Source organism: Puma concolor, chromosome F2 (genome assembly GCF_028749965.1).
Source record: "Puma concolor isolate L17-30 chromosome F2, mPumCon1.1.hap2, whole genome shotgun sequence".
In the NCBI taxonomy this organism is placed as follows: Eukaryota; Metazoa; Chordata; class Mammalia; order Carnivora; family Felidae; genus Puma; species Puma concolor.
In genome coordinates, this window is record NC_141684.1 from 2805340 (window position 1) to 2830051 (window position 24712).

The following is a 24712-nucleotide window of genomic DNA, read 5'->3' on the forward strand; positions in this document are numbered from 1 at the left end:
AGGCGCTCAGGTCCCCTCGCCGCCTGGCTGGGCCCGGCCCTGCTCCGGGCCCTCTCCCCGAGCCGGTCCCTTGCTGGGGGGACTTGTGTGTCACCTGCGCCAGGGCTGGCTTTGTTCTGAGTCTGCTTCCAGTTCCTGTTGAGTTGCAAGCTACTGTGTTAAACATAAAAAGCCCCCCGCAGGTGAAGTGAAGGGTACGTGACATCTGGAGCCGGTCAGGGAACTGGCAGCACAGACAGGGCGCACGCCCACCCAGCCTGGCCTTGGGGGCCGGCCACCTCCGGCCGCGGCCGCTTCCTTTCCCCTTCTGCACTTGCCGGCCCGGGCTATTTAACTGTCTCTCGGGAAATTCAGTTTAAATCAGATTTCACCTCTGATGCTCCCTGTTCTTTTCCACCCCAACGATTATCTTAAAATCTCTCCTTTTAATTAACTCAATTTTCCAGGTCTTTCTGGACGCTGTGTGGTTTATTTGTTGAGTGCCTGGCGCTGTGCCCCTGATTGGGAGATGGGAGAGCCTGCCCTCCTGTGCTGGGCAGCCCCGGGCCGGGTGGGGAGCCAGGGGGCCCGGCAGCCCAGCCTCCGGCCAGGGCAGGGGCCCGGGCCACCTCCTGTTCGCGGTGGGGGGGGGAAGGGGGGGGGCCGGGGCCGCTTGCTACCCTCCGGCTGAAGCCGCTCCCTTTCTTCTGTTTAGAACTGCTTCTTTGGCAGCTTTCGCTTCTCCTGTAGGCAAGTCTCAAGCTAATATTTATCCCGCAAAGTATCTTAAAAATGCTGGAGGGCCAGTATTTGTGGAGAACTTTATCAATCTTTGAAAGAGAGTTATTGTTACATTGATAAACTGAGGCGCTGTTTACAATAGCCAGATTGTGTTTGAACTTGCAACCTTTAATTCAACAGTTAGTTTTTGTTAACAGATGGAATTGTTTTGGCTCTTCTTGTAAAGAGGTCCTTTATCCATGTGGTTTTTGTTTGTTGCTGGCGAGCATTTCGCATGTGCTGGGGGGAGGGGAGAGCGGGCCGCTGAGTGTTTCTCTGATGCCCATGTTATGATTGGCAGGCTTTTCAGGATCGCAGACTTTTGTACCTGAAGCCCTACCTCTTAATGAATTGTCTCATTAAAACCGGAGGTGCCTCCTTCCAGAGGGAAAACTGGCCTCACTGTGAAAACAAACTTAACGTAGCAAGAACACGGGGTGGGTGGTATTGTTTAGATCTGAAGGAAAACAACACCGATAGTGAACGTATTCCTCAAGAAATAAAGTAAAACCTTTCCTGAGGGGGTTACTTTTCAGTAAAAGGAGCCACTTCCTGGATCTTGTCCGGAACCGTTCTCCTCCACCTGACAGCCCTCCTTGATTTCTCAAGCGAGTGAGTGAGATGCCTCCTGCTGGGGTGGGGGCGGAGGGCCCTGGGCGCGGTGCTGGTGCTAGGCGTGTCCGTGTCGGGGAGCAGTGGAATGTCACAGTAATTCAGGCGTGGCAGGTGGGGGCTGGCCAGAACTGGACACAGAGGCTCTCTCCCTGGGGTTGGGGCCCCTAGGTGATGAAATGTGCAGTGGGTGCCTAGCAAAGAGGTCACGGTGGCACCTGCCTGAACACAGGCTCCAGCAAGGCCCGGGGCCTGGCTCTTGGTGCCCGTGTTTGTGCCCCGTGGGGAACCTCAGGGACCCAGCACTTCCTCCTCGGTCAGCTGACTCACTCTGTCCTGCTGACTTGCTGTTCCTTCTCTGTCTCCACCTCTCTGTCTCTGTGTGTGCGCGGGTCTCTGTCTCTCTCGCTGCCTCCCTCCCTCCCTCCCTCCCTCCCTCCCTCCCTCCTGACTCTGAGCTGGGCCGGATGTGTGGCCAGGGCTCTGGGTTGTTGGTGGCTGCGGCAGTGCTGGGGGGCCCTGTGCCCCGTGACTTCCCGCTGTCCCCACACGGCTGCACGGGGCTTCGTTCCTGTCCGTGCCCCCGTGTCCTGTAGCTGTCAGAGTCCATGTTGAAAAGATTGGGGTCGGTCGGATTGTTTGGGGAACCTGAGTTCCCCCGGTGGCAGAAACCCCACTTCCTTGCTACTAGGACTTTCTAGATAAGTTCCTCATAATACATTACTTGCTTTTTTTTTTTTTTTTTAAGTTTAGTTTGAGAGACAGGGAGAGAGAATCCCAAGCAGGCTCCCAGCTCTGTCAGCACGGAGCCCTATGTGGGGCTCGATCCCACAAATTGTGACATCATGACCTGAGCCAAACTCTAGTGTCAGACCCTTCACTGGCTGAGCCACCCAGGCGCCCCATGTTTGTCATTTGCTTTTATTTTGGTAAAATATACCTAACAAAATCCACCAGTAAGCGCACGTTCACAGCTGAGAAACTCACCATCACCACCGTCCAAGTCCGCAGCTTCATCTTCCCAAAGGGGGACTCTGTCCTTCCGTCTGCAAACTCATCCTAGGCAGTAAGGTCCTTACTAAGCAGTAAGGTTAGTGCTGCGCGGTCCTGTGTTGAGCCCCTGTTGCCGTCCGGTACGAGGGCTGTCGGGATGGAAGCACTCAGGCCGGCCTGCGGGACGTGGGGTACGTGCAGGGAGCACACCCCAGGTGGGAAGGGCAGCATTGAGGGCGTGAATTGCCATTTGTCTCCAGCACGTGTCAAGTCTAACCTGCTTATTAGCACACGGGTCTGTGATGGCACATTCAGGTCCTGCTGTCGGCTGAGTTCACGTAAAGGAAACATCACACGTGGGTCTGAGAACCCACTGTGCTCAGGGTGGCTTACTTGTAAGGACACTCCTGCTTTTAAAGACTGGTGCTTCAGTTTCATTAACTGTTTTAAGATTCCCATGGTAGATATGTTTTTATTAAGGTGATCTTTACACCCAATGTGAGGCTCGAATTCACGACCCCGAGATCAAGAGTCACGCGCTCTGCTGTCTGAGCCAGCCAGGCGCCCCTAGTTTCCTAGTTTCACGAACCTCTGGCCAGCTTTAGTGGGGGGAAGGAGGTGGTGGTTCTGTGCCTTTGTGGTCTCACCTGTGGCGTCCTGGTACTTCATCCCAGTCATTACCTGACTTGTGCCAGCATTAGACGGAGCTTGCCTGTTTTCTAGAATGGCGTGAGGGACGGCTGCGGGCCACCTGTGGCTTGCCGTGCTCGGATTCGCCCCGTCTGGTGTAGGGGAAGGTGGCATACGGGCTTCTAGAGCTCACGCTAGGCCTGCTTTTCTCCACTGGCGCTCACCTGGATTGCAGGCGTCTGGGGAATCTGGGCTTCCCTGTAGCTCAGAGAGGCCCAGGCTCGTTCCCAGTGTTGTGTTTTTGGCTGTGTTCTCCGCACTGGCTGGAGGCAGCCTTCTGCTGGCTCACAGAGGGAAATCCAATCCCGGAGGGCAGGGCCGAGAGGCCCGGGGAACATCAGCACCCACAGATTAATGAGTGGGAAAGGTGCCTGTCGGTGTTTTCAGCTGAAAGACTCCAATGGGGCCTTCGGTCCGGGGAGCCCAAGGCCATCTAGGGTTTCAGGCAGGGAAAGCTGCTGTACATCACCTGGACAAGATTAGAATTTCTTAATCCCACGTGGGCCTCTTTCAGACCTCATACAGGGCTGCTTTGTCTTGTCTCTTACCCTGCAGAAAAGAGGAAAGAGCGCTTGACTCCCTTCTCCTTGACGGGCACAGGGTCTGGTCGTTGAGGCTGAGCCGGGAGTCCTCTTAAGTGCAGTGCACTGTGGGAGAATCTGCGAACAGGGCGGGTGGCTTTGTTAGGGTGGATGCCTGCCTTAGCCCAGCGGGGAGAGAGCTAAGTCCAGCGGAGTGAGTGTGCGTTACAGGGAGGGGTGGAAGGAGGTGCCGTGGACAGGAAAGCTGTGCGATTGTGTTTCGGAATGGGAGGGGGCGGGTGGATGGCTAGCGAAGAGTGAGCCAGGGGTACCGTCGAAACGACTAGCCTGCACACACCAGCACATGTGGGAGGGGCTTGGTGCTTGCCCAGGTGGGGAGAGAGCACAGTCGGTGATGCCCGTGGCGGACTGGGAGAAGCTTCTGAGATGGTCTCGGCGGTCAGCTCTGAGTCTGTACCAGTTATGCGGACCCTCCGGTAGCTCTGTGCATCAGTCGGTGGCTTTCCAGACCTGCCTCTGTTGGCACCGTTTGGGCTGCCTGAGACTCGGCTTTGTGATCGGAAAACGCTCCTGAGTGTCCTGCCACACAGCGAGATCTTCCTCTGTGTTTGCAGAGGACAAGCGGATAATCTGTTTTCAGAGGAAATTTATTGTTCCTTTTTAAATTAGAAACAAACTTAGGTCCTCCTGATGCAGAAAGAATACAACTACAAATCACCCAGAAATAACACTCTTCTCTGTATCCATTCCTCAAAAAAAACCTTAGTTTTTTGTGATCATAATACGTACTTGATTTATAAGCTGTTTGCACTTAATATTAGGTGTACTTCCGTATCAACAGGGAATCACGCCACATGATTTCGTGTCTGCACGAACCACCCTTTATGTACAGACCCTTCCGGTTTCCTAGTGGTGTAATCCCCCTGCCTTTGTTTCCTCCTGACGAGGTCCGGAGAGGGAATTGGAGTCGAAGGGTCTCACGTTTTAAAGCCCTGGATACCTAGTGACCGCGGCTTCGGGTTTCCAGACGCCCTTTCAGCGGTGCCGGGCTGCCGTGATGAAGTCCCTGTTGGACACTTGAGCTCGCCGGCATCCGGGGGAAGCCCTGCTTCCGAATGGCTGACTTTGCCAGATGGCAGAAGGGTTAGTCAGTCAGGTACCAAACTGGGTTTCTTAGTCACGGAGAATCGCGGGCCACCAGGTGAAGGGGTCAGTCCTCTCTGTTAGAGGCAGCGTGTGATCTGCGCGGTTAAGGAAACTGGGAGCAGGCCCCGTCCCCACTTCCCCCTTCCGTGGGAGTTTGTCGCTGGAGCGGCCACTTCCTTGAGCAGAGACAGGAGGGGCAGGGGAAGCAGCTGTCCTGCCCCTCTCCTCCTCGCCCTGCCTTCCCCGGGTCTCCGGACTGGGGCCTGCGCACCGGGCGCCCCCGGGGGACTCTCCTGGGACCACCGTGTCCTTGACGTAGCACCACCTGTAGGTGCCATAAGGGCTTTGTGAGATGGAGGGGGTTAGAAAGGGCGTAGACACTCAGAGCGGCTCAGCGACGTGTGCCATCTTGTAGATGGCGCGGACGTGACCCATCGCGTCTGTGGATCCCTGACCACAGGGCTCTGGCTTCAGGTGCACGGAGGGTAGTGGAGGACGGTGGTTTTGTTAATGCTGTTTTACTTGTTAGAAAGGAAGAGTAATTTGAACTCTGGGCCATACATAAAGCCATCCCGAAGTTCTCATTAGCCAAAACGGTACCTTTTTTAAGAAAACTAGCTTTGATTTTACTGTTGTGAGTATATTTCATATTTCCCTTTAAAAACGGGCCTTTTGTATTCACCTGATCCACGGGCCAAATGGAAGTAACTGAAGGAATTCACAGCGGCGAGAGACCGTAGTTTCCAGTTTGAAACTTTTGTGGCACTTCCTCCTTTTTGCCTTAGGATAAATTCAGAACCTGGAAACCGCTTTGGTTGGATTTTACATATAAATACCATCAAAAAGGCCCGTTGTGTCTTGGCAGTCTTTAGTGGTGTTCCTTAATTACGCCCTTGTCTTTGAGGTCAGTTCCTGATTATATGTATGTAATGTGAGGAATTTTTATTCTTATTTTTTAATCCCATTTGGTGGTTACGAGTGTCCTCAGGCAGCCCGCAGCCTGCCTGTCTCCCGTCTCCTGGCACAGTTCCTGTGTACCTGGCTCTGGCCCTGGTGACGAGATTGCAAGTTCAGAGAAATACTGGTTGATCCTACAAGCGTTTGCAGCGGTTGCCCACTTGGCATCGCGGGCGGTCCTGAAGCTCGGGTTCCCTGCGCTTGCAGGGGTCCCGGGAGGGGTCCCCGGAGCTGCGTGGCGGACAGGCACGCTCTTGTTTCCATGGCAGCCAAAGCTTCATCTGACTCCAGTGGCTTAAGCTAGAACATTTTAGAAGGAGGGGGTGGTGGAACCACTCACTGCTTTTTAATTAAAAAGCAAAATCCGTTGCACTGAGTTGATTCTGCAAATCTGGGAACACTATCTAAAGATCAAAGGTAAAAAGTCACAGGAGAAAGTCTGTATTTTAGCATAAAGCAAATGTTCCCTCTGGGGGCAGTTGGTCCTTCTTTCCGCGTAATTTCCTCCTAAATGTTCTTGTGCCTGCTTCCTGGGTGCTGGATGCTGGCCATGTTGTCCTTCACATTAGGGAACAGTGTTAGTGCAAGATGCAGAGGAATCCTGTTTAGAGAGATGCTTGATGTCGATCCTAACGCCTTGCCCCCTAAAATTGAGGAAGAAAATAAGTACTTTGATTTGACTCAACATTAGAAATATTTGCTGTCACGTAGACTGTCATTCGAGTCATCTGATGTAGCTTTAGTGCCTGGTCCTGCATTAAAAAAAAATTTTTTTTAATGTTTATTTGCTTTTGAGAGAGAGAGAGAGAAGAGCAGAGAGCGAGGGAGACACAGAATCAATCGGAAGCAGGCTCTAGGCTCTGAGCTGTCAGCACAGAGCCGGACGCGGGGCTCAAACCCATGAACCGGGAGATCAGGACCCGAGCCGAAGTCAGACGCGTAACCGGCCGAGCCCCCCCAGGCGCCCCTGCTCCTGCATGTTTAAACCTGGCCCTGTGCTTGTGGACGGCGCAGGCTGGGCAGCTGCCTCGAGGGAAGAGGACGGTGGGGCGCGGGGTCCCGTTGGAACGTGGTGCCTTCCACGCTGTGTCTACGTAGCTGGGTTCACACACGCAAGGCTCTCCCCAGGCCCCCCCCCCCCCGGCTCCTTCTGGAATGGGGTCAGGAGGGAGGTGTCGCGGTGCTTGCTGTTCACTCCCATTTGATTCAACCCCCCCCCCCCCCCCCCCCCCGTGTCCCACTGGGTGTTACCTAAGAGACACACGCAGTTCTTGGATGTCTGGGCAGGTCTGTGACCGTGAGGAACCTGTGCCCGTGCCCTAGCCCCGTGGCCCTAGGAATTCCTGGTAGGGTCCAGCAGCCCTCTTGGCAGTTCTGACATTTTCCTTTGCAGATGGAAAAGTGGGTGTGGGTGTGCTAAGCAAAGAAACTCTGGGGCCCTGTGAGTCCATAGTGTTAATCCGTGGCATAGCAGCCTTCCCATCAGCATCTTGCACTGCAACTGGAAGGTCACTGTCTTTCCGGAAGGACTCTGCTGCCGCTGCGTTTCCCTGCCAGTGTGTGCGTGGTTACGCCAGCGTGCTGGGGGAGGGCGGCCCCTCTGGGGAGCACTGCAGCTGGGGCTCCTGCCTCTGGTTTAGCGCAGCGCCTGGGATGACTTCACCTGTCCTCTTGCTGTGTCCCATCGTCTTGATCTCCGCCTGCACCTGGGGTAACAGGTCTCATGGTGGGCTGGAGAGACCAGCGCAGGAGGCTGCTCTTAGCTGCTGTGGAGCCCGGGTTGGGGCAGTGGGAACCAGCGGCGCCCTCCCTGGTGTCCCACTAGGAATGCAGGCCCAGCAGAGGCCTCCAGCTGGGCTGGGACAAGTCCGCTAGACTGCACTGATGTCAGACTCGGCACCGAGAGCCCCAGCGGGTGGCCGGGTCTGGTGGTCTGGTGAAATGTGGCCGTGCAGTGTTTTATGCTCCAGGAGCCCAGGTCACATCCCGGGAGACCCTAAACTATGCTGTTAAAAGCATAGTCATTCCTGAGAAGTTATTGGGAGGTGTGGTGCCTTAGAAAGAAAAAAAACGCCCTAAGTAGTGTGTGCAGTTTGAAGGTTTACTTGAATTGCAACGTGCCAGTTTTAAGGCGTTAAAAACAGCATCTCAGCTATTCGTTAGCGTTGGCACGCCGGTCTGCTTGCTTCCTGTTGAAAAGAGAAAGGGATTTTCCTTGAGCTCCGTGCTTATGTTGCTCTTTTCTCTAAAAGGGAGAGGTTTCTAAAGATCAGGTTTCTCTTTTTAATGGAGTAATTAAGGGTCGCTCTGGCCCTCTACCTTCAGTGCTCATTGAATCCGTTCCTTTCCAGCCGTCTGAGCGCCTCCACTGGCTAGGTGCTGGACCAGCCGGTAGTGATGGGCGCCGGCCGTCTGCTCAGGCCGCCTGCCTCCGGTGGGAAGTGCCCCTCCCTTTACCTGGGTGCCAGGGCAGGGGGAAAGGCGGGCAGCTGGTGCCGGCTGCCCCCAGGCCGGCGGGGCCTGACTGGCTCCTAGGGAGGCTGTGCTGCCAGGGTCTCGGAAGCAGGGCTCTGAGTTACTCAGGTGGACAGGGGAGGAGCGTGGGCAGGAGCCGTTCCCTCCCGTCCCGCAGACCTGTCCCCACCTCCCGGAGCTTCTGGTGGGGGTGGGGGTGTGATACTGAGCAGCGCCCTGCCCACCTATGGGAGGGAGCGGCCTGGCCTCTGCTGGAGGTGTGTGGGAAGGGGGTGGGTGTGTGTGCCAGGTGGCAGGTTGTGTAAGAGGGCAGGGGAGGAGACCGCCAGCACTGTCCAGCAGGGGAGGGCCAGACATTGGTCAGCGAGAGAGAGAGAGAGAGAGAGAGAGAGAGAGAGGCACCCAGGAGGAGCACTGGGGCCCCAGGGGTTGGTCCTGTCCTGCTGGAGGCTGCAGGGGAATCCACTGAGAAATCATTTAATTAGACTGACTTGTTAAAAGTGTAGCAATATTTTCATCCCCTTGCTCCCGGGGGGGGGCCCTTTCCACATTTCCTTTGCTTCAGTCTGTTAATGCTCAGAATAGTGCGTGTGCACGTGTGCGCACACACACACGGCTCTCCCTTTACCAATGACACCCTGTTCACAGCAAGCTGATCCAAAGGAGCCAAGTAAAAACGGACGTCAGGTGTGACATGTGTCGTGTTTGGTTTCTGGAGTGTCCTCGACTGTGCCTTGTGACACAGAACACTCAAAGCCTGGGTTATGAAAAGATTTAAGTCCTAGTGAAGCCTTTGATCATTTGACGTGCTGTCCAAAGCAGGACGCTTGACTGGAAGGGGTGCAGCTGGTAACCTCGCCGTGTGCTGGGCTGTGCGGTCATCGTGCCCGCTGTGAGCGTGTCCCGCCTGGCTGTGGTGTGGGTGCAGTGCAGGTGCGTGGGTCCGCCAGGGATCTGGGTCCATGGACTGGATGGAGGCCTGGGTCTGCGTTTGTGAGTGAACTCCCTCGGCTGTCCTGATCCAGACCGATTCACACTGTCTCCGTCCACACGGGCTCCCATAGCAAAACCACACCCTGGGGGGCTCCGAAACAGCAGACACTTCTCTCCGTTCTGCAGGCTGGAAGTCCAGCCAGGGTGTCGCCACATTCACCAGCTTTCTGTCTCAGGGGCTTACTTCCTGGGTCATAGCTCCTCTCTTGCTGTGTCCTCACGGGGTGGAAGGAGCCAGAAAGCTGTAGGGTGGCTTTCATAAGGGCACCGATCCCATACGTGAGGGTTCCGTCCTCACGGCCTAATCCCCTCTCAGAGGAGTTTGGGGGGGGGGGTCACGCACTCGGAGCAGCCACACACATTTGAGGACACCACAGAGTTACACGCCTAACTGAAATTCATGTTAACTTTGTATTTCTTGAGCCCACATTTCGTAGACAATAGAGGCACTGAGTGATGGGAGGAGACAAGCCTGGGTTTCTGCAGGTGACACTTATAATACCCAAAGGCAGGTAATTTCAGGTGTGAGAAAGTATTCCCAAGGATGGAACATTCAGTGTGACCACCTCTTGGTTCCTTTTTTGTTAGATATTTTTGGTTGTGTTTCTTTTTTTTTTTCCTGTAAGGACACACATTTTTTTCTTATCAGTGAACTGTTTTTTACAATAGTTTTAGGTTCATAGCAAAACTGAGCATACAGTACCGAGTTCCCATGTGTCGTCACCCTACACATTCAGCCGCCTCCGTCTCCAGCGTCCCCGACCACAGTGGTTCCTGTGTTACAGCTGACAAACCGGTACTGACCCTTGGTCATCAGGCCAAGTCCGGAGCTTGCCGTGGGGTTCACTCCTGCTGCTGTGCGCTCTGGGTTTGGGCAGCCGGGCGACGTGTCTCTACCATTGTGGTGTCGTGGAGAGTGGTTTCACTGCCCTGAAATTGCCGTCTCCACCCTCCCCCATGCCACCCCACTCCAGCCCCGGGCAACCACCAATGTTTTTACTGTCTCCACGGTTTTGCCTCTTCCACGGTGTCAGATAGTCTTTGGGGACTGGTTTCTTTCACTTAGCAATGTGCATTTAAGGTTCTTTCGTAACTTTTCGTGGCTTGATAGCTCATTTCTTTTTAGTGCTGAATAACAACATCCCCTTGTCTGGCTGGACCACAGATTATTTAACTCACCTGCTGAAGGACACCGTGGCTGCTTCCTGGTTTTGGCAATTGTGGATAAAACTGTAAACATCCACGTGCAGGTTCTTGCGTGGACAGAAGTTTTCTGCTCCTTTGGGTAAATGCCAGCGAGCGTGATTGCTGGATCACCTGGGAAGAGCTCGTTCGGTTTGTGAGAAACCCCCGAACTGTTTCCCAAGGTGACTGCGCCGTTCTGCGTCCCCAGGAGCCGTGAGTGCGCGTCCCTGTTCCTGAGCGCGCGCCCCTGTTGCTCGGCGTCCCCTACAGGTGCTATCCGTGCGCATGCTCCGGCCACGCCCAGAGGTGTGTGCTGGGATCTCGTATTTTACAGTTTTCTGACGCTGCATGATGTGAAGCTTCTTTCCGTGTGGTTATTTGCCATCCATGCGTCTTTAGTGAGCTGTCTCTGGGTGTTTTGCCCTTTCTTAAATCAAATTGTTCGTTTTCTTGTTGAGTTTGTTGTGTATTTTGGAGATGTGTCTTTTGCAAATATTTTCTCTCAATCTGTGGCTTGTCTTGTTACAACATTGATTTTATGTTGGAAATCAATGGGATTTCTTAAATGCTTTTCAGGAAATAACCTTATAAACAGATTTGCAGAATGCTTCTTTCTTATCAAGGATACTTTAGACTTGCTTGATTAAATTTTATGTCTTTTTATACTCTTGGCCTAAAATCTGATCATCTCCGAGAGAGAGAGAGAGAGAGAGCGAGCGCGCGCGAGCGCGCGCGAGAGGGTGAGAGCCAGCACACACACTCGAGCAGGGGAGGGGGAAGAGAGAGGGGAGAGAATCTTAAGCAGGCTCCACGCAGGGCTCGATCCCATGACTGTGTGATCATGACCTGAACCAAAATTAAGAGTGTGACGCTTTTAACGACCGAGCCACCCAGGCACCCCGAAGTAGACCTTATCATCTACTGCTGTCTGCTTGGTTTCTCTGGCTCTTATGTTGTCTGTAGGTTGGTATTCTTTGCCATGGTCGTCTGGTGAGAGACGGAGGCAGGCTGATGGCAACGGAGAGGACCGTACTAGTAAATATTTTACAGGGTCATTGGAGGTTAACAGTTGATGATGTTTTAGAAAAATGTTAGAAGTTCAGTGGATTTTCTGAGGGTAGGGATGCCTGTTTTTAACTGGTGGGTGTACAAAACAGACAGCTGTGGCCGCAAACGGGCCGCCGTAACGCATTCGCTGCCCACCTCCAGGGCCCGGAGTGCTGCCGGCGCGCATGCGTGCCCTTGCGCGTGCGGGGGCGGCGTGGAAGGGGCGCGTCGTGTTTGAGGTGCGTTGCAAGCGTGCCCCGATTCCCGCGACCGTTATCCAGGAGCTGTGGCTCCGCGGATTTTGTAGTCGCACGGCTTTCGAATGTGCGTGGAATCTCGAAGTTGAACCCAAGCTCCTGGTGCCTGTCAGAAATCACGCTGCAGCTAACTTTTGATGGCATTCAGTTAACAGCGGCTTTCCACATCGCGAATGGTAGGAAGTCACGTGTTCTGGCATCGGTTACTCTTAAATTAGAAACAGGACAATAGAGGAAGTTGTTGATTGGAACAATTGTAGTTTCACTAAGTGCATCTGCAGATCATAACCAAACTGTTGTCCCCGAGCGCGCTGACGGTCCCTGGGCTCCAGAGTTTCTCTGCTCGGGGAAGCCCGTCTGAGAGGTGTTGCTGCTCTTCTGAGTAGAAGACTCTGGAGTCGGAGGTCACAACCTGTCCACGTTCTTCGGCTCCGCGGCAGGGTCTTAGGCATGTGCGGTTTCCCGTGCTCTGGGGTCTTAAGCTGCTTCAGTGCAGTGGCAGGGTTTCGCCTGGGCATGTTACATTAGGTACTTCAGAAGGGAACATGACGTGCTAATGGTTTTAGTCATTTTGGTTAATGCCCCAGCATTTATGTAAAACAGCGTCCTTAGAGAAAACAGTTTGCGAGCTAGAAGAGTACTTCCCGTGCCTCACTTTGTGGGCAGTTAACCTGGCTTTCGGGTACCCGATCGCCCCCCTCGGTGCCATGACTCCCTCGGCACCCAGGCCCGGGGTCAGGGCAGGGCAGCCACATGGCCCAGCCCTGCGGTGCTCCAGCTCCTTCCTTTCCTTCTCAAAGGTTCTTTCCATTCCTTTTCCCGTGGAGCCTCCACGGGAAGGGCCCTAGACAGTGAGGGGAGACCGTTTCAGACTCTTCTGCAGACTTTTCATGCCCAGGAAAGGTGCAGCCATCTGCCACCTGGCCCCTTGTGCCTCACTCCTGAACAAGTGCTGTGATTTAGTTCAGTTCAGACCGGCAGGGACCCCGAAATCCTGTCTGAGGAGCCGATGATCGGGCTCCACACAGCGCGCACGCGAGCTTTAGAACATCACCCTCTGTTCCACCAGGTTGGGGACTGCACGTAGTGGTTTGGTTAGTTTGGTAATGGTCAGTACGTTTGTCAACCTGGTGATGGCCTTTTTGTCCATTCTCACTCAGACACTAAAGAATTAGATTATCAAATTAAAATGTAAAAGTCAGTAGCCTTAATTACACAGGAAGGGGGACACGGGGACGTTGCAGAGTACTGGAAATGTCCTGTGTCTTGACATAAATTTGTCAAAACGTAATGAACATGGTACATCTTCCTGCGTGTAAGTTGTACCTGAGCAAATGAATAAACATCACTTACTGGCCGTCTTGTAGGCAAACTAACTGATTGGGAAATATAAGGGAAGAGAAAATCCCATTTACATTGGCCACAAAAAAGATAAAGATTGTTAGGAAGAGGCTTACCTAGAAATGTGGAAAACTCGTGGAAGGAGTATTTCGAAATTCTTGCAAGAGGTACTGAGGTGGTCTCAGACAAATAGAGCGAGAGCCCTCCTTCTCCGGCAGGGCAATGTAGCAACCTACAATGGCCGTTCTCTCGGGGCTGATCTATAAGATTAATGGAATCACATAAGAGTACCAACAAAAAATACTGTTTTTCCTGAGCTAGTCAAGCTTTTAAAGTTCATGTACTTAAAACAAACATGCCAGAATAAATAGGAACATGTGGGGAAATAGCAGTGTTCTTGGACATGGGCAGACAGGCATGCTAGTTGAACAGAATAGAAAACAGGGAAACAGACCCAAGTACCGATGGAAATTTGATGTATGATAAAGAGAAATCTCAATGTTGGGGGTGGACTTACAAATACATCCCGTTGCGATGATCAGATGATCGTTGGGAAAAGGTAACGGTAGATCCTTACCTCACACCATACACAGGAATATGAATCTGAGATCTAAAATGTTCCCACTAGATTTTCACTGGGAACTAATGGCCAAGTTGAGCATCCTACAGCCTGTATGCGTAGCCTCAGAGTCTTTATGGAATGTGCTAGGTGTTCTCAAACCTACCCGATTAGGCCACTACGTCTCCCATGTACTGTGGACCCTTCAGCTGTGGCTCTTTAACAGAAATCACTTGCATTGGCTCTTCTGTCTTTAACTGGCTCTCCCCTCACAGGCTGGGTTGCCACAGTCTCTGATTTAGTTCTTCACGTAGCTAATGCTCGTATTGCTAAGTGCATGATGCTGAAATTTTATTTTTAAATTATTTTGTGTCATCCCCTAAAAGGCTTATAAAATCCCCAGGGCTTGCAGGAGTGTTTGGCAACAGTGGCTTTGCCAAGTGCTGTCTTGCTGATTAGCAGTTGGGCGTTATCTTCAAGGTCTGACCGTAAGCCAGGTTAGTCAAACCTTTGAGGAACCCGAGCGTCCACTGACGCGAGTGGATTTTGCTAGTTCGGCCTCATTTAAACTCACTGGTTGGAAAGCAGCTTTGACCCTGGGAATTTGTGCTAACTTGTGAGGGCATTCCCACCGCGGCTTGAGGGTGCTAACGTGGTGAGTCCATAGAGCCGTGAGACGCGGTTGGAGTTTTGTATTTACTAACTGCTGCTTAAAGTCAAACTAACCGAAGATGCTAACGATATTTGTCATTTTCATCAATATAGATGACAGTGAAGGTGCCTGTGTAAAATCTGTTCTTGCCACTTGCCACTGCGTTTGCACAGCTTGAGGAAGGGAAGCCAGCTGTGTTAATGCCTAGACTCCTTGAATGACAGGTAAACCCCACACCACGCTCATGCCATTTCACGCGGGCTTCCCTGAGGCCTGACCCTGGTAGCCGGCCGCCCCGACCATCTGGGCGCGATGCTCTCCGAGAGCTGGTGCGGGTGGGGGTGGCTTTCCAGTGTATACGGCCCCTAGTGCGTACTGGTCAGCTGGCGGGCTGGCTCTCATTCATTCGTTCATTTATTCATTCGGTCTCTCTGTAACCTCACCGGGCTCCTGCCGTGTGGCCAGGCACAGCGGGGGGGGGGGGGGGGGGTGTGTGGGGACATGGGTGGTGGCGTCTTCTGTGGGAGTTTCTCTGTTTCCCCGGGGCCGGGGTGGCTGTGAGAGCTCCTCTCACGAGGGGGTGGGGCCAGTCTTCCGGGGAGGGCCGAGCCGGAGAAGGGTCCCCAGAGATGCTCTCTGAACACATGGTGCAAGGCGGGTGGGGGGGGGGGGGCCGCCGAGGCCAGGTGGGGCTTTCTTTAGAGCTCCCCAGAGAATCGTGTACTCTCGAGGGGAAACAGCTGGAACCCTTCTCCCTGTCCCAGACCGGATCCCAGAGGCCACCTCCTGCTATGGGAGAGTGTGGCTGGAGCCCGCCTGTGCTGGAGTCCCGTCTGCTTTGAGCAGCAACTGATTGGGTCCATAAAGGGGCAGGATGTGGACCTTGCCACATCTGGTCCTGTTGATTGATTCAAAATGTAATAACATAAAGTGTCACGTTTCAGCATTTCTGGAGACTTTTCCCTGTTTAATCATAACCTTAGAACAGTGTTTCTCAGCTTTGACAAGAGTTGACGTTTTGGGCTGGATCCTTGTCTTCTGTGGGGCCGTGCTGAGTAGCGTCTCTGGCCCCTACTCAAGTTGTGATAACCAGCAGTCTGTCCAGACACTGCCTGGTGTCCTCAGAGGCACACGGCTGCCCCCGGTTGAGAACCACTGCCTTAGAACAGCTCAAGTCTGTTCCATATGGAGCGTGGCTTCTAGCTGTTGCGGAGACGGCCCCAGCGGAAACTGCCTTATCTCAGACGTGGGTGTCGGGACGGCCCCAGCCGTGGGTAGAGGGCACTGGGACGGAGCTAAAGGGTCTCGTGTTTGTAATGAAATCACTAGGATTCATAGAAAACCGATGACTCATTTCTGCCCCCAAAACCCCAGACAGTTTGGGCTTTTACAAAAGCCCAGAGTATGTCTGGACATACTTTCTTCGCATAAAAATCATCTGTCTTATTTGGTGGATGGAATAAGGCATTTAAAGTCATTGACCCTATTTTGGCGTAAGAATCACAGGTTGACAAAAGGGTTTCTTTCCTTTCGTTTTCTTAGGCTGGGAATCGCTCCACAGGTGGGGATAGAGAGTAAGAACAGCAGGTGTTGGTAATTGGGTGTTTTTGTGTTTTTTTTTTTAATGTTTATTTATTGTTGAGGGGGGTGGGGAGAGAGAGAGACAGACAGAGTGTGAGCGGGGAAGGGGCCAAGAGAGGGGGAGACACAGAATCTGAAGCAGGCTCCAGGCTCCGAGCTGTTGGCACAGAGCCCGACGCGGGGCTCAAACTCAGGAACCGCGAGATCGTGACCTGAGCTGAAGTCAGATGCTTGACTGACTGAGCCACCCAGACACCCCTTGGTTTGGTAATTGTTAATGTTGGGTGATTTTTTGTTTTCAATATCATTTTGTTTACTTTTTGTGTTAGAAGTACTTTCATAGGGGCGGCTGGGTGGCTCAGTTGGTTAAGCAGCTGACTCTTGATTTCGGCTCAGGTCAGGATCTGAAGGTTTGTGAGTTCGAGCCCCAGGTCGGTCTCTGTGCTCACAGCGCAGAACCTACTTTGAATCCTCTGTCTCTCTCTGTCTCTGTCTCTCTCTCTCTCCCTCCCTCTCCCATGTGCGCTCTTTCTCTCAAAAATAAATAAGTGTTATAAAAATTGAAAAGAAGTGGTTTCATAGTATGTTTTCTAAAACGGTAGAGGTTAGAAACCGTGGGCTTTTTTTTTTTTTTTTTTTTAATTTAGAAACCATGGTTTTTTAATGCAGATATTATATGGTAGGGGACACTTAGAAAATTTGCGAGAAGTCTCGAGCTCGGGGATCCTCAGCGTGAAGCGTAGTGGTGTTCAGGGGCCGTGAGGGGCACACATGCAGTCAGGACACACGGACACGCAGTGGACGTGCGATCCGCAAGGATGTTGCTGCACGAAGGGGGCCGGGAGGCAGCCCCACAGTGGTGAAGTGGCGGGGAAGAACTTGACCTTGAGGGAGGGCAGCCCGGCCTCGCCCAAGGTTGGGGACCTGCCATCGCCCTGGGGCTCTCTGAGGGGGCACTAAGTGAAAGTGGCCCTTAGTTTCTCATTCCTTCTCCGGGGAAGGGAGAAGGCACTAATTAAGATCATCTTTGGCTATGTGAATAGTAACTAGAAACATTTTTATTTAAACCTTTTGTTGAAAATCTCTGGTAGGATATCAACTCACAGACCTACCTTAATATAAAAAAGACGTGAACACCATTTGTGTGATTGGGGTCCCCTCTCTTTTAAAACTTTTTTAGAGAGTGAGCACACACGTGTGTGTAAGCAGGGGGAGGAGCAGGGGTGAGGGGGGGGAGAGAGAGAGAGAGAGAGGGGGAGAGAGAATGAATATCTCAAACAGGCACCACGCCCAGTGTGGAGTCTGACATGGGGCTTGATCCCACAGCCCCAGTATCATGACCTGAGCCGAAATCAAGAGTCGAACGCTCAAGCAACTGAGCCACCCAGGCGCCCCCACAGGGTCCCCTTTTTTAATTCACTTCAGATTGAACAGAACCCCAGTTCCTGGAGGCCGGACTCCAGCAGAGTGCATGGGCAGAACTGCCTCCTTCGTCTTGCCTCGCATTTTCCTAAAACCTTTCTAAGGGGAAATCTCGAGTTAAATGCGAGGCAGTCGATGCTTTATTGTGGTCTGCTCCTCTGGGGAGAGAATGCATCACAAAGCTGGGTTGTAGGGACCAGGACAGGGTAAGTGCAGGATGGGGTCGGGAGTCCCACACCCCTAGGAAGGTGTGTGGGTCGGGAGTCTGTGAGCCCCCACGTGTGATACTCAGACTTCGGGATGCATGTACTTTTTTCCTGGAGAGGGGCTGTAACTTTCATTTGATCATCAAAAAGTTTCATGACCCGAAAAGGTTAAAGACCACCGCCGTAGATGGCCCACACAGCAAGAACTCAGCTGCCTTTGGGTGGACTTTGAATGTGCCCGCTTTAGGTGGCAGAACCCCCCGTTCTTGCCGTACCCACCCTCCCGCTTTCCACCTCCTGGCCGGCATCTCCGCCCCTTTTCCAGCCTCCCTGCCTCCCCCGCCCCTCCACCCCCACTGCCGGCCAGTCTGCTGATGGGTATTGCTGGCCCGGGAGCGGAAGCTGAGCTGCCTTCCTCTGTCTGCTCGTTTTTTTCTGCTCTGGCTTCCCTCTGTTGTCCTGTCTTCATCCTGCCCCAGGATTAGATCCATAGAAGATGCTTCTCTGGGAGCTGGGGTCTGTTTTCTCTGCAGCTGACCCAGAGTAAGCACCAGAGACCTGCGGTGGTCTGAGGTCGGGGTCTCCCAGGTGGCCGAGGACCAGTCCGTGGAGCGCCTGGCCCGCCAGGGGTGGGAGGCCACGTGGCGGCCGCCCCTGGCTGACTCTCTGGTGGGGTTGTTTTCCTCTTTTGCAGATCAACCAGTCACTCGATGGGGAGCAACGGCGGACCACCTTTTTGTGTCACCTTCCCACTTCTCTGTAGCAAGAAAAATCACTTCAGCACCTCTTCAATAATAATGATGAAACTGGTATTAACTGAATGGCAATTATGGATTTTTAACTCTAATTCACAGTAAACCAGCAAGCCATATGTTTAAAATCCAACCAAAAATCATTCTGTTCTGCTGCGTGTCTCACCCGATTGTGAGAAGTGGAGAGATCTCTGTTTGTACAAAGAGGGATATAAGCATCACTTGCCGGAGGAACACAACTGAAGCAGAAGGAGAAGGTGTCCTAATTTATCCTTAAAGATATATGATAGCATTATTTATATAGATAGAGGAAATATATATATATTAACAAATATATATATATATACACATATATATATATATTTTTGGTGGTAATGAAAATGGCTCCGCAAAATGCCGACTCAGAATCTATGCAAGTTCAAGACTTACCTGTGCCCCTGCCAGACCTGCAGAAGCCCGGAGGTGCGGATACCCACTACGAGACCATCAGCGAGGGGTCCATAGACCGGATCCCTGTGCGCCTGTGGGTGATGCACGGGGCCGTGATGTTCGGCAGGGAGTTCTGTTACGCCATGGAGACGGCACTGGTCACTCCCATCCTGTTGCAGATTGGTAAGTGCCGTCCGTGCCTGGCCTGGTCCTTCGCGCTGAGCGTCGGCGTCGGCGGTTCGAACGCAGGAGCGGACGTCGGCACCCGGAGCTCGCCCCGCGGGCTGGAAAGTGTCGAGAGCCCCGGGAAGCGGCCTCCCGCGCTACACTTTCCTCAACCCGCTCCGGCCGTTGTTTTCCTCCCGGTTTAAACTGCGGCTGGGAGGGGGGTGGTCCTTGGATGCTGAAGTGGACGTACCTGTTGGCAAAGAGGTGGTTGGGCGCTCGAGTGCGTGCAGTCAGCTTTGATACGTTGTAATCTGAGCGAGCCCGTCTCCCTGACGTACCTCCTGCCGCGCCCCCGCCTCCCGGACACGGTCGCCAGGACACGGTCGCCAGCCGTGTGTGTCCTCCGGGGCGAGCGGGGAGCATCTGCCTCTCGCTTGGCTTCCTTCCCGAGAAAGGGGATCTTGTTGCAGGCCGACAAGGCAAGTGCTTGGAACGAGAGTAACGCGAGAATAACCCCGAATAATGTGGTTTTCCGTTGCCATCTTGTTGTGGACTATTTAACTCTGAGTTTCGTGTGGACTTCAGTGGTTGAGTGATGGGCATTTCCAGAAATCCTGGAGTTCGCAGAGTTCCACTCCGCTATGAGGCCTAGTATGAGGAAACAACCCTGGTGTTCCTTGCAGATTACCGCTGGGGTGCCTTAGGCCCTTGGAGTTTTGTCCGTGTTTGGTTTTCCCTGCTGTCTAAGGAAGAGTTCTGGGTGAGGGGTCAAGCTGTTTAAAACCCTTGGTTCCTTCCGGGATTCCACGTATGCATAGTGTCTGCTCATTTTGGTTGTTGTAGGAACATTTCTCTCTCCAAACATAATGTTTCTTGTTGGGTGAGCGCTGACCAGGCCCCGCTCCGCGGATCACTTATTCAGGGGCCTGAGTCCAAAGGTGGTGGCGCTTCCTCCTGTCCTGATGGCACCATCGGAGGGGGGGAACAGACCTCCTCCCCCGTCACAGCGGCGACACTTCCACCGGTGGTGGTTCACGTCCGCGCCCCTGCGTCCTGGCACGCGCCTAGCATGTTAACTTATTCTCTCAGTAATGAGGTTACCATCCTTCAACACCTTTTTCTCTCTGTAACCCCGGGCTTTCTCTTTCGTCTTTAACAACGTCCTGATAAGGCTTCAGACAAGGCTAAGAGCTTTCCGAGCGTGTGGGGGATGGTAGAGCGTGAGTGGACAGTAGAGCGTTCGTCACTCTTGATCTCCTGTCCCTGCATTGGTGCTCTTCATGTTCTTTGGGGGCCCACCGCACGCTGGGACCCTGAGGGTGGACAGGACCCTGAGGGTGCACGGGACACCGCGTCTGTTCTCGTGCTGCCCGCCTCTGGTGGTGGTGGTGGTGGTGGTGGAGGAGGTGGGGAAGTGGCCAGATAGTTGACAGGGCTGTGAGCAGGAGGGAGCAGGGTGACTGCAGACCCTCACGGGGGGTGCCCAGCTCGCAGGGGCTGGCACAGAAGGCCCGTCAGTGCCGGGGGGGGGGGGGGGATCTGGGTAGACGGTGTGGACAGCAAGCAGAGGGTGCTTGGAAGGGAGGGGTCTTGGCAGGTTTAAGATACCGGAAGACTGGCTTTGTGGCCAGATCTCGGGGGAGTCCAGTGACCATTAATTTTACCAGACATTTATTTTGTCCTTTAAGTATGTGAGGACTTGGGTTTGGCCCACAGTTGAGGTCATCTCTAGGTGGGTTGGTTGCAAGCAGAAATCGAGTGTCCTCACACTCCGTTTCCAGACGGCCTTTAGACCATCAGAAGCTCTGGGTACTGAGAACTAAGTTGTTCTGTGAGTACAGATTTGGGGGTTGTTATTCCCAGTTTCTTCGTGGTAGGTTATGTGTCCTACGGCTTAGAACCCCGGCACTGACTTCTCCATGGAATGTTCACTTGACAGGCTGTGACTCTCCCATTTCTGTACAACTTAGCACATTTCATCGTTTGGGTTTGAGTATTTAATGTGCTATGGGAGACCTGCATCAGTTTTGGATAATCTGGGTAATAAACACACTTCTTACTGTTTATATCATACGTCTTCTGTGCATTAACAGCAGCTTTTGAAAGTTGTAGGTGTGTCTGCTGAGTGCAAACCTCTGGAGATGATGACTGTCCAGGGTAGGGGAGAGTGAGAGGGGCCTGTGCTGACCCCCAGCACGCCCCGGGACTCGTTCGGGAGGAGAGCGTGGCTGGGGGATACAGGGGATCTTTACAGGTGGAAGGAATGGTTCTTCGTGAGTTGTTCTTAGCTGGGCTTACACGGAGTCCAGAAACGAGGCCCGACTGACTTCTCAGGGTTGGGCTTTCCACTGAGGGGCAACATAGTGATCACAGTTTTCTCTGATTCGAGTCTGAGTTTCTTAAAAAGTTGTCTGCCATGCGCAGAGGTACGGTGTTTATTATTGGATTTTATGTATTGACAACTATTGAAGCCGATATCGAAACAGTCGCGTTCTTCCACTCTAAGTGGATGATTTAACCCACCTGATCCACGTTTGCGGTTGTGGAACTACCTGTGAAGACCAGGTGTGTTTTCATCACCCCAAAGGGCCCCCGGCGGCCCTTACATCCACCCACTCTCAGCCACCATCAGTCTGCTGCTGGCACAGGTTAGCTCTCTTTGGAGTCCCGTCTACATGGGATCAGGGTATGTAGTCTGGTGCCTGTCGGGTAGCATAATGCTCCTGTGATTGATTCGCGAGGCTTCCTGCAGGAATGCGGGCTCCGTCCCCGGGATGGACACACCCGCTTTTGTCTATCCACTCATCGCCGATGCACATTTTTGGGTTGTTTCCATTTGGAGTTGGTCGTAACTAAAGCTGCTCCGAGCATTCGCCTGCAGGTCTTTGTGTGGACGCGCGGTTCATTTCTCCTGAGCAGGCCTGGGCACGGGGCCCTCGGGTCATGTGGCCGGGCAGGTTTGCTTTTATAGGAAAAGACCATTCCCCACCTGTTTCTTCACCTCCCTGACAGCATTTGCATTTCCCAAACGAATACTGATGTTAAGTGTCTTATTGGGTATTCATGAAATCATTTTTTAAAAATGGTTTTAAACTAGTTTTTGAGAGAGAGACAGAACACAAGTGGGGGAGGGCAGAGAGAGAGGGAGACCCAGAATCCGAAGCAGGCTCCAGGCTCTGAGCTGTCAGCACAGGGCCCGATGCGGGGCTCAAACTCACGGACTGGGGGATCAGGACCCTGGCCGGAGTCAGATGCCCAACTGGCTGAGCCACCCAGGTGCCCCTACTGAGTATTCATTTATCCTCTTAGGTGAATGGTGTGTTCAGACTCTTCTGATATTTTAGTTGGCGCTTTTGTCTCATTGTGTTACAAGAGTTCTTTATACATTATTGATAAAAATCCTTTGTCAGGCAGGTGTTTGCAAATGTTTTCCCCCAGTCTGTGGTTTCCCTTTCATCGTCCTAATGGTATCTTAAAAGCAAAAGTTTTTAATTTAGATGAAGTTTGGTATATCAACTATTTGTATTTTATTTTTTTTGTTTTAACTAAGAAATCTGTGCCTGACCCAAGGGCATACTGATTTTCTCTTAGGTTTTCTTCTGGATGTTTTGCTTTATAGTTTCAGCTCTCACAGTTAGGTCACTTAGCCATTTTGAGTTAATTTTTGTGTATGGTAGGAGTTGATGGGCCCCCCTTCACTTTGGTAAATGGAAATCCAGTTCTTCCAGCACCATTTGTGAAAAAGACTGTCCTTTCCCATTGAATTCCATGGCACCTTTGTTGACAGCTAACTGCTTACATATGTATGAGTCTATTTCTAGACTCTTCATCCTGGGCCGATGGTCTGTTTGTCTTTCCTCAATACCATAGTGCCTTAATTACTGTGGCTTTATAGTACATCTTGAAATTGGGTGATATAGGTTCTCTGACTTTATTTACCCTTTATTCTTACTTATTTATTTAAAATGCTTATTATATTTGTGAAAGAGAGAGCGTGCAACTGGGGGAAGGGCAGAGAGAGGAGGAGACAGGTTCCCAAGCAGGCTCTGTGCTGACAGCTGAGAGCCCACAATGCCGGACTGAGACTCAAGAACCGTGAGATCATGATGTGAGCTAAAGTTGGATGCTTACTGGACTGAGCCACCCAGGTGCTCCGAGAGAGAGAATCTTAACCAGGCTCCACATTCAGCGCAGAGCCCAGTTCAGGGCTTGATCCCATGACCTGGGGATCCTGGCCTGCGCTGAAATCAAGAGTCCATGCCCAACCAACTGAGCCACCCAGGCACCCCTTAATTTTCACTTGTAATTGTAAATCACTACATACAGAAATATAAAAACTTTTTTTTTAAAGTATGTTCCATGCCCAATGTGGGGCTTGAACTCACAACCCTGAGATCAAGAGTTTGATGCTGTACCAATTGGGCCACCCAGCTACCCCCTCCCCCCCAAATTTTTATATTGGGTTTGTATCCTTAGTAAACTCACTTATTAGTTGGAGTAGCTTTTAATGTCTGCAAGGTCTGTAGTGATGTTCCTTTTTGCTTGATAATGATAATTTGTATCTTCTCTTTATTTGGTCACGTTGGTTACAGATGGGTCAATGTTATCTTTTCAGAAACTCAGCTTTTTATTTCATTGATTTCTCTATTGTTTGTCCATTTCCTATTTTATTAATTTATGTTCTTCATTTTTTCTTCTGCATACTTTGGTTTTAATTTACTCTCTTTCTGGGTTCTTAAGGTCAAGCTTAACACATTGTTTTTTAAATTTCTCCTTCCCGGGGTGCCTGGGTGGCTCAGTCGGTTAAGCGTCCTACTTTGGCTCTGGTCATGAACTCGTGGTTTGTGAGTTTGAGCCCTGCATCGGGCTCTGTGCTGACAGCTCAGATCCTGGAGCCTGCTTCGGATTCTGTGTCTCCCTGTCTCTCTGTTCCTCCCCTGCTCGTGCTGTCTCTCTGTCTCTCTTAAAAATAAATAAAGAATTTTAAAAAATTAAAAAAAAAAATAAATTTCTCCTTCCCAATAAAATCATTTCTAATAAATCACTTGTTAGAAATGATCTTATTTATAATAAATAAATTTGCAGAGAGGGCTCAGGAGGAGTGTAAATGGGATCCCAAAGCCCCGGGGTACCTGCAATGGTCAGTAGACTCTGAGATGGCCCCCAGTGCCCCCCCCCCCCCCCCGCCACCAACCTGGTTTCCTTGGCCTGCTGTAATCTTCTCCTCTTGAGGTTTCTCTTTTAACCGATAGAATATGGCAACAATGAGTGGATGTCCCCTCTGTAACTAGATCACAGAAGAGTGTGGCTTCTGTCTGGTCAGAAGGCCAGTTCTTTCGCCCTTGTGGCTTGTCTCCTTTGCTGAATCACTGTTCTCAGGAAGATTTATGTGGCCAGGAACTGAGGGAGTCTCTAGCTAGCAGCCAGCGAGGACTAAAGGCTCTAGGTCCCAGAGCCTGCAAGAAACTGAATCCTTGCGTAAGTCAAGCAGGTGAGCATAGCAGCCGATCTCTGCCTCCCACCCCTCCAAGCCCTGAGACAGCTGTGGCCGTGGGAGAGCCCCTGAGCCAGACCACCCAGCCGAGCCGTGCCCGGGTTCCTGACCCACAGAAACTGAGATAGCAAATGTTCTTGGCCACTCTATGGCACGTGATTTGTTACGAGGCAATAGCTAACCAGGATGTGGGCTCTGTTAAGGTTTTTGACTACAGTGTTTCACCCCTTTCAGTTTAGAACATTTAGTGTGTGTGTGTGTGTGTGTGTGTGTGTATATATATATATATATTTTTTTTTTTTTTTTAAGATTTTATATTTAAGTAATCTTTACACCCCACGTGGGGCTCAAACTCACAACCTTGAGATCAAGAGTCTCACACTCCACCTGCTGAGCCAGCCAGGTGCCCCTAGAACATTTAGTATTTTCCCCATTACCTCTAAAATACTCTT

General features: G+C 52.0%; 1 protein-coding gene across 4 annotated transcripts in view; it reads left to right on the forward strand.

The window, feature by feature from the left end:
* Positions 1 to 24712, forward strand: part of SLC45A4 (solute carrier family 45 member 4) — a 79375-nt gene that overhangs the window by 23310 nt on the left and 31353 nt on the right. For 3 of the 4 annotated variants that reach the window (XM_086695393.1, XM_086695397.1, XM_086695394.1), the window contains exons 2-3: positions 14322 to 14432; positions 18112 to 18781. In XM_086695393.1, coding sequence (XP_086551519.1) covers positions 18544 to 18781 — 238 coding nt within the window. In that variant the 5' untranslated portion in view covers positions 14322 to 14432; positions 18112 to 18543. The remainder of the gene's footprint in view (positions 1 to 14321; positions 14433 to 18111; positions 18782 to 24712) is intronic. The other variant, XM_086695396.1, reaches the window with a different exon arrangement.